At 46.4% G+C, this 12042-nt stretch overlaps 1 protein-coding gene across 2 annotated transcripts in view; it reads left to right on the forward strand.

The window, feature by feature from the left end:
* Positions 1-12023, forward strand: part of TTC23 (tetratricopeptide repeat domain 23) — a 109481-nt gene extending 97458 nt beyond the window's left edge. For both annotated transcript variants that reach the window (XM_082617557.1, XM_082617558.1), the window contains 2 exons: positions 8256-8338; positions 9101-12023. In XM_082617557.1, coding sequence (XP_082473683.1) covers positions 8256-8338; positions 9101-9215 — 198 coding nt within the window. In that variant the 3' untranslated portion in view covers positions 9216-12023. The remainder of the gene's footprint in view (positions 1-8255; positions 8339-9100) is intronic.
* The last annotated feature ends 19 nt before the right edge of the window (positions 12024-12042 follow it).

The raw sequence follows: 12042 nt of genomic DNA on the forward strand, positions 1-12042 counted from the left end.
GAGAACTAGATTTTCATCCACGTAAAAGGCTGCAAACGAGAATTCACAAAGACTGTTTCCTAGGTCAGAAGCATCTCAGGACTAATCCCAGGCCCAGTTACCAGGGTTGGGTCCTGTCTTAATCTGGCCTCCCTTTTAGGTACTGTCATCATCAGGGTTCCATCCACCGCCTGATTACTTTATAGCTGTGAACATAAACATTTTCCATAAAAGAATAACAATTTTATGTGACCTCTCTCTCCAAGAAATTCAAAGCCCACTACGATGAATCATTTGAAGAAAGGCAAAAGAAAATGGTTTTTATTCATAGGTTGACTGTGAGAAAGCCAACCCTGGACAGGTCTTACGTGGCCACAGGTCAAGTCTCTGGAACAGACTGTCAGGTCCTTGCTGTTCCTCCAACCAGCCAAATACACAGAGCCTCCTGCAGACGGCTGTATTTTATACATGATTCGTGTCCTGTCATTCCATCAGCGGCCCGCCTAGTTTCATTTTCCCTTTAGCCTTTGTGGTGTTTTCCTTGTTGCCCTGGATACCAGGCAATCCAGAGCCAAGTTTGGAGTCCCCGCAGAGCCCTGTGTTAGCCCATACTGATTTCAAGGGTAGAGTCTCATTCGTCCTTGGTCCCTTGATCTTGATTTTTCTAATCATCTTTGATTAACCCACTGCTGGGCTGCAGCAATCCACCTCAGATCCTTTTTGAAAGAAAGGAAGGTCATAATGACACTGATTTCGTATACAGAATCCTGTTCTTGGTTTGAGAAGTGTGCTTGAAGACACTTCAAGCACTCATTAGTTACTTGGAGATGTTTGTAAATTGGTTGATATAGTATAAGAATGGAAGCTGATGGTTAAAGGGGTCAAGGGCTTAACCTTCTGTGGGGAAAACATGGAGCCTCCCTTGCGGTTACAGGCTGTGTGGAAATCAGAATTCCAGTTCTCCTGGCAATAGGATGCCCTGTGTCGTCAGCTGCCAGGAAGAGTTGCTCTCCTTAGGGTCGGGCCCCCTAACTATGGCAGCTCAGGCACAGCGCCTCCCACCTTCCCTGTCCCTTAGAAAACATATATAGGCGCTGAACACAGACTGCCCAGGACAAGGCTACATTTGCTATGGAAAGCTCCTCCAATATGGGAATGCTTACCGTGGCTTCGTGGGTGCACAATGCCTCAGGAGTTCCTAAATTGGCATCAAGGTCTGGAGGGTGCAGAACTGTGGGTGTGGACAGACCATCCTGGCCTGAGACCTTCTGGTGTTTGTCAAAACCTCACTGGATGCAGGAGAACTGTGAGTTTATGGGTAGATTGCCAGGGATGGAGAGAAAGGCAAAATCTCCTACCACATAAATTCAGTGTGACCTTTAGCAAGTGGAAAGAGTGATGCTGGGAATGGCTGGTGCTACTGCACCAACTCAGGAGGGACTGGGCGGGATGGCCGAGCTCCACATCAGGAGGGAGCTGAAAAGCTTAATTTTAAAGGGGGCTCAATTTCTTGCTCTATCTGGCCCAGAAATAGGCAAGCCCAGCTTTTCTACAAACAGCTGGCTGTCCACTCTAAAGACAAAGCCTGAATTTATATGTGGGTTCGCAGCAGGAGGCCCCTCCACAGGAAGTCCTGCTGATGCATTTGTTCTCCAAATATTTGTGTTGCAGTTATCCTGGAGAAGGATGATGGTAGCTTGCTCCAAGACAGTGGCCAGGGGCTGGAGCAAAGTGGTGGGGGAGTCAAGGGATGTCAGTAAGGATATAGAACCCATGGCACTTGGCAACTCAGAGGTGACGAGTGAGGGAGACAGCAAGGATGACACCTCGACTCCAAGACAGGCATCGTAGATACTCAGGGAGAGCTTTTCAGACGGGCCGCTCTGAGCAGCTCTGTGAGTGGCAGCGCCTGGGCCTCCCTCCCTCTCTCCCTCCTCTCCCATTTCCCTTGTCCCAGGGCCCCTGGTCCTACTCTATCTGTATTTCTTTCATGGGAGGCTTCCTACCCACCTGTGCAGCAATCCTTGGGTCTCAGAATTAGTGGGCTTCCAGGTAAGGGAGCTACAGGTGCGTGTTTGAGGGCGTGAGAGAGAGAGAGAGAGAGAGAGAGAGAGAGAGAGAGAGAGAGAGCGGAGCAGGGTATGCTGCCTCAGACACTTGCCGCTCCTCCTGCCTGGAACCCCCACCACCTCCCCCTGACCTGGTGCTCTTCACATGGCTGACTCCCCGTCCTGCAGGTTTCAACTCGAATGTCACCTCAGAAAGGCCTTCACTGACCCAAGTACCCTCTACCACTACTGACACCACCCCCGCTTTATTCTTTCATAGCCCATGTTCTTTTTTCTTTTCCACAGCTCTTATCATGAGTTGTTGTTCTATGTTTGTTTACACATTTTTAAATGCCTGGCTCCCGCACTACACTGGAAACCCCCATCGTCTGCTCCATCACTGAGGTGGACTCAGGGTTGGTGTCTGGCAGGGGCTCAGCAAACATCTGCGGGAAAGTGTGCCTGCAGCAGAAGACGCAGGTCCAGAGGACAAGGCTGGTTTCTGAGGGGCTTGGGAAAACCAAGTCCCACCCCCGTGTGACCCTGTTTCTATAGGACAGTGCTGTCTGATGAATGGTATCTTGGTTTGTCCTTTCATTTCCCCAAGTAAGTGATCATTTCTGCTTGCCTTGTAAAGATTAGTAAATGAAAAGCATATTTGTGTTTTTCTAAACATTTGAGACATTTCATACTTCCACGTATTTTGGCTTCTGATGTCTTCTTTTCTTCTTAATACTAACCTTGAGAATTGACATGAAAATAGCAGCACAGTTCTTGTGTTCCTGTGTAACTTCTCCTCCACGGACATACTCTAGCATCAGATAATATGTGTAAAGAAGAGTAGTGATTTCAGATTCTGAGCATTAGAATCATTTGAAATTTTTTACCTTTCTCTGGCTTTTTCATTTCATGTAAAGACAAAATACACAGGCTTGCCACAGACCCTTCCCAGGCAAGAAAAAGTATGTCTTTCTCCATTTTCCATTATTGAGTTGCATAGCCTTGCAACTGAGATGGCTCTTTAGCTGCAGCCTGGCTGCAATGCCTCTGTTAATAAATAGAATGTGTCCCAGCAGCACTTTCATTGTTGGAAATTTCCCAATAGAGATGATGATGTGATTTCAGGACTTAAGACCGAAGGTTGAGGGAGAAAAGGAGGGCTAAGGCACCCCAACCCACTTCTGCAGGGGCGTTGCCATGACAAGAAATAGCTCTGAGTACCAACTGTAGATTTTCAGAGATCCCCCCAAAATCAGAAAATATGCTTCCTTGTGAGTTCAGGTTTTCTAAAACTGTTGTGGTTTTCTAAAGCCAGAGTAGACTGAGTCAGCTAACCTCCAAGCTGCAGCTGCCACTGAGCCCACACAGGGTTCAGTCCACACAGGGAAGGGTGCGAGCTATGTCCACACATACGTCCACACAGGGAAGGGTGCGAGCTCTGGGGCACAGAGGTGGGCTGCAGCCAGGAGGACAGCAAGCCAGTGCCTCTTATCCCAGATTCCTTGGCTCCTGGGCTCCTTAGAAACCTAACTTTCAAAACTCAAAGTCGTGTCAAATATAATTTTTAAGGTTCTCATCAAATGCTTAAGACTGTGTCTTAACTCCCCTGGCTTTATGAATGACACCTAAGAGAAAGTAGCACCTGGGGGACAGCACTCTTTCTTTCTGCTATTGAATGTGCCCAGATTATGATGGTGGAGGTCTGTAACACTGCACCCACAATGGAGCTTCCCTACCAGAGGTTTCAGTAGCCCCGTGGTTCAGCCATGTCCTAAGGTTGTCATATAAGAATTTCGTCAGTTGACCTTTTGCTTTACTTACTTATTCATTCATTTAGCAAATATTGCATCTTAGGTGCTAGGGACTGTGCAAGGGCCTGGGACACAAAGGTGAGCAAGACAAACATGGCCCCTTTGGGGACAGCTTGCAGGCTGCTGTGAAAGCTCGAGTTCCCTTTTGTCTTCCTGCAGGGAGAGAGAGGAAAGCTCCTTGTTTGGTATCTAAGGTATAATAAAAACACAAGTGACTTCTCCCAACCCCTGCAGGTAAAATCAAAGAGAACACAAGCAATATAATGGCTTCCTAAACTTCATCTGGATCCTCGAAATTTGTTTTTTGTCCACTCAAAAGGAAAACGAGGGCTTCCCTGGTGGCGCAGTGGTTGAGAGTCCGCCTGCCGATGCAGGGGACACGGGTTTGTGCCCCGGTCTGGGAAGATCCCACATGCCGCGGAGCGGCTGGGCCCGTGAGCCATGGCTGCTGAGCCTGCGCGTCCGGAGCCTGTGCTCCGCAACAGGAGAGGCCACAACAATGAGAGGCCCACATACCGCAAAAAAAAAAAAAAAAAAAAAAAGGAAAACGAGAAACACCCTTTGGAGGCTGATTTCAGACCAGAGTGCACTGGCCTCCTGGGAAGAATCTGGAGAGTACAGAATACCTTTATTTATGATGGAGAATGTTCTCCTATCGAGGTTTGAGGAGTTCTTTACTTAGTTCAGCGAGATGTTTACAATGCCTGGCTGCCAGTAGGTTCAATTAACATTTATTGACTTTGTCTCTAATACCTGTTTTTAACCTCACGCAAAAATGCTTAAACAAATTTAGCTAAGAGCCACAGAACACTGAAAACTTCTATTTATGTTTCTTAGATAAATATATAGCTATGTAAGACGTTTCCTAGTAAAAGTCAGTAATGGATTATTTCCCCTTTTAAAAAACGTAGCATTGGGGGCTTCCCTGGTGGCGCAGTGGTTGACAGTCTGCCTGCCGATGCAGGGGACACGGGTTCGTGCCCTGGTCCAGGAGGATGCCACATGCCACGGAGCGGCTGGGCCCGTGAGCCATGGCCGCTGAGCCTGCGCATCCGGAGCCTGTGCTCCGCAACGGGAGAGGACGCATCAGTGAGAGGCCCACGTACTGCAAAAAAAAAACAAAAAAACAAAAAACGTAGCATTTGAAGACCAGTTCAATTACTGGATGAACCACTTTTTCCTGTCTCGGTGCCTGGTATGGCCTCCCTACCATCCTGGTATGGTAGGATGGGGATGGGCTCACCTCTCTCTGGGCTTGATTATTGAAAAGGGCTGCTTTACCCAACCACGACCCTCTCTCCTAACTCCACTCTCTCTACTATCGTAATAGCCCCAGTGAAAATGAGCAACAAGGTCTGGCATAGATGTGGTTAGCAGAACCGGTGAGAATCTGTGTAAGTCCTGTCAGTTGCCATGTCCTTTTTCCCAGGAATTGTGAATATTCAGCTAATAGTATAATATCTCCTTCCCTAGAGGATGAGGGGCCAGGGAGAAGAAACTTCAATAACCAAAGGAGCATGATGGAAATTCCTCCTGAGTTTCATATTTTGGAGGCCACCTCTTAAGGCAGAGTGTCCTGAGACCTCAGATTTTCTCAAATAATCGTTATAACGTCAGTAAAATTCTAATGCTTCAGTGAATGAATTAACACCATTGCATGTCAACATCAGCTCGTCTCAAAATGAGCTGCATCTGAGGCACTCGTAAATATGTAAACAGGGAAGTTTGGGTGGGTTTAAAATTAGACCTGATCTTTTACACCGAGTGAAGGTATTACTAGCCAGGTAGGAGAAAATGAAGTCTGTCTGGCAAGATGTATTAGCCCTGGAGAGAGGCCTCTCCCCGACTAACATGGATGAGGGAGAGCATGCTTGCTTCTCGCACACTGTCCCCATCTGAGCCTCCTCTGCCGGGCTTTGGGTGGTGAGTACCCAGGCTCCCAGCAGCTGTGAGCCAAATGGGGAAGAGTGCTAGAAGAGGTTACATCAAATGTCATGAGTGTCCCTCTCCATCTTCTTCCACTCAAAGCAACACAGAACTTTCTCAAGGTTCCTAAATTTCCAAGGTCACAACGAACTCTCTGTGGATTAAAGCAACGCTAGTTCAAACCCAGGGAATGAGCAGCGCATTGCCTAGGCCAAGCCGGGGCCCCAGTGCAGATTCAGAAAGTCCGGGAATTGCTGGGCGGAAGGGCTAGGATCCTTGCCTTTACAGAATTTGGATTATATACTAAATAGAATAACAGGAAAATGTTTACTCCTTTTTGCTGTTATATAATTCAGCTAAGAAATAATGAATATTTTCTGTTATATAAAAAATCCTGCCATATTTTCATCTAATAATATTTCCTTCCTCCAAAAGACAACCACATTCTCAGATTCCAGAATCACATTCTCAATTCCTCAGCTTGAACCAAACATTCAGATGGTCTTGATGTTTTCCACAGCTCATAAAGACAAAGGATTTTGGCTGCCTGCATGTTAATTTTCCCAAAGACCTAAAAACAGTTGGCCAATCAGAATGAATACAGTCTTCAGTATGATGTCCCCAAACCCCAAAACTTTTGTGACTCAAGCTGTTACCATGTAGAAAAACAAATTCAATCTTTTAAAAATATGAAATATTTCAGATATAAGGAAAAGTACAAATAATATAACACACACCTCTGAGTTTACTATTCAGTATAAGAAATAAAACGTGACCCATCCAGTTGAAGCCCCCTCCCCACCCCATCTCCAGATAGCTACTATCCTGAATTAGATATCATTCTCATCTTTATTATTTTACTATGGTTTTATTTTACATACAAATATGCGCACACATATTATATGCATTCATCTGCTATTTTCTTTTTCCTCTCTACTTTATAATCATGAGATTCATCCATGTGGCGACATAAACACATCAAAAATTTGTGTGGTATCATGCATAAACAATACACATATATCACAGTTTACTTATCCATTACTAAATATTCCCAAATTGTTCTACAAAATATTCCCAAATTGGTTGTACCAACTTTAACACCCACTATCAGTATATAAAAGAGTTCTTGTTGCTTCATATCTTTGACAAAGCTTGGTGTTATCATTATCAGACTATAATTTTTGCAGTTTGGTAGGTGAAGGGGCAATCTCTTTGAAGTTTTAGTTTGCATTAATGGTTACTAGTGAGTTTAGGCATGGTTATTAGCCATTCTGTTTTCAACTTCTTTGAATATCTGTTTATATCTTTTGATCATTTTTCTGTTGGTAGGCTTTTTTTATCATTACTTTATATGAGTGCTTTATGCTAATCCTTTTCCAGTTTTGTGCAAATATTTTCCCTCAGTCTGGTTTGTCTGTAACCTTGCCTAGGGTGCATTTTGGTGCACAGATGTTTTGAATTTTAATATAGTTAAATTTCATCAGTCTTTTACTCATGGTTTGTCTGGATCTTGTCTAAGAAATACTTCCCTACCTCAAGATCATAAACATATCCTTCAATATTTTCATCTATAAGTTCCAAGTTTTAATTGCACACTTAGTTCCCCAATCTATCTGGGATTAATTTTTGTGTTTGATATGGTGTAGGGATCCATTTCCTTCCATTTGGAAAACCAGTTCCATTTACTGACTAGTTCAGCTCTTCCTCATGGACCCTTCAGGGCCACTTCTGTCAATCTATCAAGTATTAGACTCTCTGCCATGTTTTGTTGATATATTTGTCTGTCTCTGGATGAAAACCACACTGTCTTAATTACTCTAGTTTTATAAAAGGTCTTGACATTCAGCAAAGCAAGTTCCTCCATCTCATTCTTCTTCAAAATTATTTTGACCATTTTGGGCACAACTCTCATCTCTATCCCTGGCCCAGTATAAGCAACCAAATGGCAGAACAATAAGCAGAAGGGAGAAATCAAGCCAAAGCCAGTCCTGGATAATATACAGCTGAATATTCAACTCCTAAATAAATCAACTCCTAAGAAACTGCTGCATAGTAATGAATATAGAAAGCCCACATAAGGTAAAGCACTTCTTTACAAAAGAGCAAAAACATTTAAAAAAGAAGAAAAGTTTTTTGGCTGTAGCAAGGGTCACTTAAAATTAGAAACTAGAGACCCCTCCTCTGGTCAATAGCAACGTTCTTGCCTTTATTTTCTAGAAACATAACTTTTAAACATAGTTTTGCATACGGATAGTCACAGAGAGTTCTATAAAATAGTGCTAAAACTGTACATTTGTTTCCTGCATCCCTCAGGGCATCCAAATTGAAGGTCAGACTGTTCCTGGAAGCAACTCAGAATACACTAATTCTGTCATAGCATGGGTCTATGAATGAAGTATTCTCTCTCTCATTTAAGGGAGACTTGATTTTCCTGCAAAATGCTCTCAGTGACATTTCCATAACCTCACAATTACTACTTGGTGTTCTGCAGTGTCTTCAGATCCAGACCCTGTTATATGGACCACAGGACAAGAGGACTCTGGCCACCCAGCAGACCATGGATGGCCTGTCCAAGTGAGTTGGCCTCCCCTCACACTATTTCCCCTGCAATCAGAATCTCAGATGAAGCTGGTTCTGTAAGGTTCTGTGGAACTTTCCGTGGAAAGTTTTACTAACTGACTTTCCCATAACTCATAAACTATGCAAGCCCAGTTCCTTTGAATACCCAGCTGTGAAATATCTTCTTGACAGATATTAGGAAGAAATTAACTCTTGAAAAATGTCAGAAACACAGGCTGGGATTCGTCCTCCTGCAGACTGGCCGCCTGCAGGTCATCTCACCTGCTGGAGGGCAAGGCCACAGAGCCCTGCTTGGCCTGCGGGAGCCCTGCCTCAGGCTGCCCGAGAGCCCTCTGACTTCACCTTGACGGCCAGCTTTCTAGTTGTCGCTACGGCACAGCCTGCGTACACCCAGAGCCCGCGGACTGACAGCCAAGGCCCTGCTCAGGGAAGTGCCTCAGGTGGGACACAGCTAGCGGGGTGTGGCGAGGGGCTGTCTCGGAGCCCACCCGCTGGGCCCAGGCCCCTTTAGCAGCTGAGGGTTGACTGTGTCAGCTCAGCAAGAATGGTCACAAGGAATCAGAAAACAGGAGAAGAAACCTTGCGTTTTCTGTTCCTGTGCCACGAGTCTCCTCTCATTTACAGTCCCTCCTGAAGCTCCTTCACGAAACGTAGCTCAGCAACGGCCAGGCTTGTCTTCACAGCCGCGAAGACTGGGCGCAAAACGCGGGGAGGTCGAGGGGCGCCCCACTCACCCCACCCTCTGCTTGTTCGCAGGGCCTCTGAGAAGGCCGTGAAGCCTCGGCAGCACCCAAGAGCCAAGGCGGCCTTCTGCACCGGCAGGCCGCAGCACACTGCGCTGGGGAAGGCCAGGCCCAACGCAGCCGACTGAGCCCACCCCCACCAAAAGCTCTGCTCATGCCTGGGTGCTGACACTTAGGGTGCTCTATAAATCTCTCTCCATCCAGGAGGTGGACTTCAACAGTCATTGGACAGATTTTCTAGGCTGTTTGCTCCAAATGCAACAGCGATCCCATAAACCTCCCATGGGCCACCTTTTGACAGTGGATGCCCTTCCCAGTGATCTGGCGCTGCTATAAAGCATTTTTCTTTTTACCACCTTAGTGGTTTTTCTTGCCAGCAAGAATTTTTACCCATCAGCACTACTGTGGCTGAAAGGCTTCTCTTCAAAAGTTTGGAACTTCCTGTGTAAGAAGGTAGACTCAACATGTGATCTCACTCACACACACACACACACACACACACACACTCTCTCTCTCTCTCTCTCTCTCTCTCTCTCTCTCTCCCTCTCTCTCTCTCTCTCTCTCCCCCTCTCTCTCCCTCTCTCTCTGTATAGCCCCTTGGGCAGGCCTGGAGTCAGATCTGGAGCAGTAAGATTCTGGGGAAAGCCCTTTCTTATAGGAAGGTATTAGGGATTCAGAATAAAATGCTAATAAAAGGAAATTTGGAAGTCCTGGGGTCAGTGTTTGTAAAATGAAGCTGACTCAGACATCCTCGGAGCCTGGAAAGGGGCACCGAGGAAGCTTCTCCTCACTCGTGCACTCAGGCACTTATTGAATCTGGTTGAGCACCCAGGATGTACCAGGCGTGTGCTAAGAACTGAGGGCACAATGACAAACAGGACAGATACACTGTCCCCATCCTCTCAGAGCTTGCCATCCAACATGGACGCTAGTCATTAAACATATAATAGTGGAGTTGGTTTATGACAACTGAGGGAAAGAGCCCGGTACCATGGGGTAGGTGATAAATGGCCCTGACTTTTCCTAGAGGTCAGGGAGGGAGGTGTAAGGGAGTGAAGAGAGCTGAGCAGGAGTGAGGCGGGCACGGAGGAGCTGCAAGGAGGGATGCTGACTCCCTGCTGCTGCCAACTGTGGCCGCCACTCTGGAGAGCTTTTTTTTTAGAGTTGGCACAGCCCTTGGCCCCCTACTCTCCCAGTTGTGTTCCCATGTAGGGGGTAAAAGGGTGAGGTGAGATGAGTGCTCATGTCCACAGTGGTCTTTAGTCTCTTGGAGGGGAGGCCATCGTCATTTGAGAATGGAAAGATAGAGGGACATGTTTTGAGCACCTCTCTCCACGCTGTCAGTGGTGAGGTCCCGTGCCGGAACGAGGTGAATGAGCGCACAGAGGGTGGGAATGGGGTGTAGGCAGTGCTGTTCCTTCTCGTCCCCACCCTAATCCCATGGGCTGGGGCCCAGCAGGGCTGCAGGCTGCTACTAATATGGCAGCAGGATGCAGCACGGCCCCCTCCCGCTCCAACACCCAGTAGGAAAGCCAAAACCACTCTGGGTCCATTTGTGCTGGCCACCTTGAGAACTGATGGGGGAAATAAACCAAAGTTTCGTGGCAGGGTGGAGGGAGGCTGGGTCCCTTGTCCTCGACAGTGTGACAGCTGACTATACAGGCCACCCCTGCTCGTACTCACCCATCCCAGATAGGCCTGTGGGATGAAGGCACCATTCAAAGAAGGCGTGAGGGCTTCCCTGGTGGTGCAGTGGTTGAGAGTCCGCCTGCCGATGCAGGGGACACGGGTTTGTGCCCCGGTCTGGGAAGATCCCACATGCCGCGGAGCGGCTAGGCCCGTGAGCATGGCCGCTGAGCCTGTGTGTCTGGAGCCTGTGCTCTGCAACGGGAGAGGCCACAACAGTGGGAGGCCCGTGTACCGCAAAAAAAGAAAAAAAAAGGCGTGAGATGTCACTACTCACCAAGTGTTTTATCTAGTTCAAGACATGGGTTTTGATGTGGATGGTGGAAAAGCATTTTAAATATATATCACACGGAGTCTGCCTCAAAAATGTTTGTGCACCTCAGAAATTCCTATGCTGAAGCCCTAAAGCCCAATGTGAAAGTATTTAAGCTGGGGCTTCTGGGAAGTAATTAGTACATGAAGGTGAAGCCCCACAAATGGGATTAGTGCCCTTATAAGAAGAGACACAAGAGAAATGATCTTTCTGCCATGTGAGGGCACAGCATGAAGGCAGCCGTCTGCAAACCAGAAGAGGACCCCCACCAAGAATGACTCCACCAGCACCTAGGTCTTGGAGTTTGAGCCACCAGACCTGTGAGAAATAAGTGTCCATTGTTTAAGCCTCCGGCCTGTGGTATTCTGTTACAGCAGCCTAAGCAGACTAAGAGTCCACACTAGGTTTTTGAAAAAACAAAATGTAAATTATGATGTTACTTCTTCCTCTATTTCTTGTAGGATAATATTTTGGAATCACAGAAACTAAAACACTTTTTAAAAAATTTAGCCACCACCCTGAGAAAGAATGAATTTAGGAATGTTCCATCAAATGTCTCCCATCTATTAAATGTTTTAACTTCAAAATGAAAGGAAGAGTCTACCTATTCATGTTTTGGTTTATTTTGTTTTTGTGCAACGCTACAAACAGGTAAGGGTATCTACTCCTTTGTCTCAAACTAGTGCACTTTTTTCAAGCTCCTAAGAGATGGGCATGATTAGCCATTCCGGTTTGCACTTAAGATTAGTAATGAACCATCATGGTGTGCTCAGGACTGTTCTCATTTTAGCACTGAAAGTCCCATGTCCCAGGAGACCCCTCCATTCAAGGCCAAACGGGATGGTTGGTCACACTACTGTCACTAGCATTGTAGGCTGTCATGATGACATTCTTACCACAAATTGTCCAGTCTGTATTTGAATACAAGCCAGTGGTTTATGCTCTGTCTGCCATGC

This window comes from Mesoplodon mirus (genome assembly GCF_964341445.2).
Source record: "Mesoplodon mirus genome assembly, chromosome: 4".
Lineage (NCBI taxonomy): Eukaryota > Metazoa > Chordata > Mammalia > Artiodactyla > Ziphiidae > Mesoplodon > Mesoplodon mirus.